Here is a 2500-nt window from a genome sequence, read left to right on the forward strand (position 1 = left end):
CCTGAGCGTTATACTAATACATCTGTTTGCTTTCTACACCACCTGTCTTCATCTGTTGTTTTTTTTTGTGAATTCTCCCTATATATATATATATATATATATATATATATATATATATAGATAGATAGATAGACAGACAGAGACAGATAGACAGACAGATGAGACAGATAGACAGACAGATGAGAGAGAGAGAGAGAGAGAGAGAGAGAGGTAAAGTACAAACACAAACCCTTCTGACATACAACAGAACATTAAGAGATGAAAATGTCAAACACACATAAAAATTCCAAAACCAGGGATTTACACAGACAGAAACAAGTTTATTCATTTATTTATTTACTTCACCACTACCTTCCCCACCACCACCACTATCATCCCTTGCCGACAGGAAATATTTCTGATCTTGGGTCAACACATCTATAGGGACCAGAAATCAAATAAAATGAAGACCTTGTCATGTTGTTTCGTTGGGAAAATATAGCAAATATTTGAGAAGGACCTCTCTGTCCCCATAAATGGAATATTAAGGAACCCTGTCACTAACAAAGCTGCTGGCCCCTCCCCAAGGGTTTAACTAAAATATGAATTAAAATATAGTCTTGGGTAAACATCCCCTCTTGCATGTGTGTGTGGATGTATGTACACACACACACACACACATATATATATATAAAACCTCATGCAGACACACATACAGAAGATATAGAGAGAGATAGTGAACAGAGAAAAGAGAGATAGTGAACAGAGAGGAGAGAAAGAGAGAGAAGAGCATGGATGAATGAGTAGAGAGAAAGAGAGAACCAGAATGAGAAAAGAGAGACAAGAAAGAAGGAGAGAAAGAGAGGGAGAGAAGGAATGAGAAAATATAGGCATGACAGAGGGAGAGCGAAAGAAAGAGAGGGATAAAGAGAAAGTGAGTGGGAGACAGAGAAGGGATCTTAAGACATTGCTATTCCTTTGGACACTCTTCTATACATAAGGAATATGGTGAACAAAGAGGAATTCTATGGACACAAACTCTATTCTGCCTTCTCATTGATAATGGAGGGTAGAGCAGGGTGGAGACAAAGATCTTCATTTATATTTTATGGTGGTGGGGTGGTCACACATATGTCAATTTGATAATCTCTGTTCAGGGTCCAGTTAAAAAAGTACCAGTGAAGTACCCAGGTCAAAATAATATTCATAAAAGCACTCATGATAGAAATGGGATTATAACAGATCTTCATTGCTAAATATTGTTTCTCAATTCCTCTTCTAAGTTCCTCTACATGGTCATTTTACTTGCTAGAAACAACAGCCAAATTACTCTCAAATTGTACCCTATGATCTTCAAAAAGGCAGAATACCTTAGATAATGTATTCCTAGTTATATTCCTATGTTTAAAAATAAAACTGGATGACAAGGTTGGAATGTATTTGATCACAGATCAGCTTGATCAATGCAGATACAGGGTTAAACAGTAGGTTTGTTTTCAAAGAATGGTTCAATCCAACACAATACGTCAGATCTCGCCTCACAAAAATAAGACACTTCCAATATAAACTGGGTGATACATTAAATCTACTTCAAGCCAGTCTCTCCTTGTGTTATTTCTGTCTTCCTAATTTCATTCATATGGTCTGGGTTGACTGAGGGCAATAGCAAAATGGATTTCCCCAAGGTGCCACACACTGAGATTGAACCAAAGAACCTATGGTTTCCAAACAAGTTTCTTAATTATTCAGCCATGCCATGGTGACTTTATAGAAAGAATATCCTCAAGTCCAACCCCTAAACATTACTTCCTCAAGCCCTAGAACTCATAGGGCTGGTTATCCAGTTTCCATGACATATAAGTGATTAAGATCACAACACTCCCCCTGAATGGGAGACCAGGCCATCAGATTGAGTGGACTGGAGCAATGTGAAATGAAGAGTTTTGCTCAAGAACACTATGCACTGCCTATTCTGGGAATTGATCTTGCAATCCTGAGTGCAATACCCTGACCACTAGGCCATGCACCCTCACTATATAAAAAAACAGCCAGACCTGTGCTAAATAAATTACAAAAAAAAGTATAAGAAAATGATAAAAACAAAAGTTTTCCACTTACTGTGCCCATAGCATCAAATGGTTCGACCGTGATAGAGTCGGACCCAATGTCCACAATGCGACCCAACTTGAAGCCATCCATATGGTGTGGGACCCATACTTTTTTCCCACCATCCATGGCAACCTAAAAGCAGATAAAGAAACAATGAGTGAGATTTAAATGATACAGAATAAACATTATGAGTGATGTCACATGAATATTATAATTATTGTTGCTATCATATACATTATTATCTTTATCAAAATTACTATCAGCTGGCAAAATTGTTAGCATGTTGGATATTTCTTCTGGCTCTTCTTTTTTTTTTTTGAGTTCAAATTCTACAGAAGTCAACTTAGCCTTTCATCTTTTCAGGATTGAGTATATAAAGTACCAGTTGAGGACAAGTGCTGATGTAATTGAC

General features: G+C 37.2%; 1 protein-coding gene across 4 annotated transcripts in view; it reads right to left on the reverse strand.

The window, feature by feature from the left end:
* The window catches only part of LOC106870296 (unconventional myosin-VI), a 174515-nt gene that overhangs the window by 77749 nt on the left and 94266 nt on the right, over positions 1-2500 (reverse strand). For all 4 annotated transcript variants that reach the window (XM_052975409.1, XM_052975411.1, XM_052975412.1 and 1 more), the window contains exon 2: positions 2098-2220. In XM_052975409.1, coding sequence (XP_052831369.1) covers positions 2098-2220 — 123 coding nt within the window. The remainder of the gene's footprint in view (positions 1-2097; positions 2221-2500) is intronic.

Source organism: Octopus bimaculoides, chromosome 21 (genome assembly GCF_001194135.2).
Source record: "Octopus bimaculoides isolate UCB-OBI-ISO-001 chromosome 21, ASM119413v2, whole genome shotgun sequence".
NCBI lineage: Eukaryota > Metazoa > Mollusca > Cephalopoda > Octopoda > Octopodidae > Octopus > Octopus bimaculoides.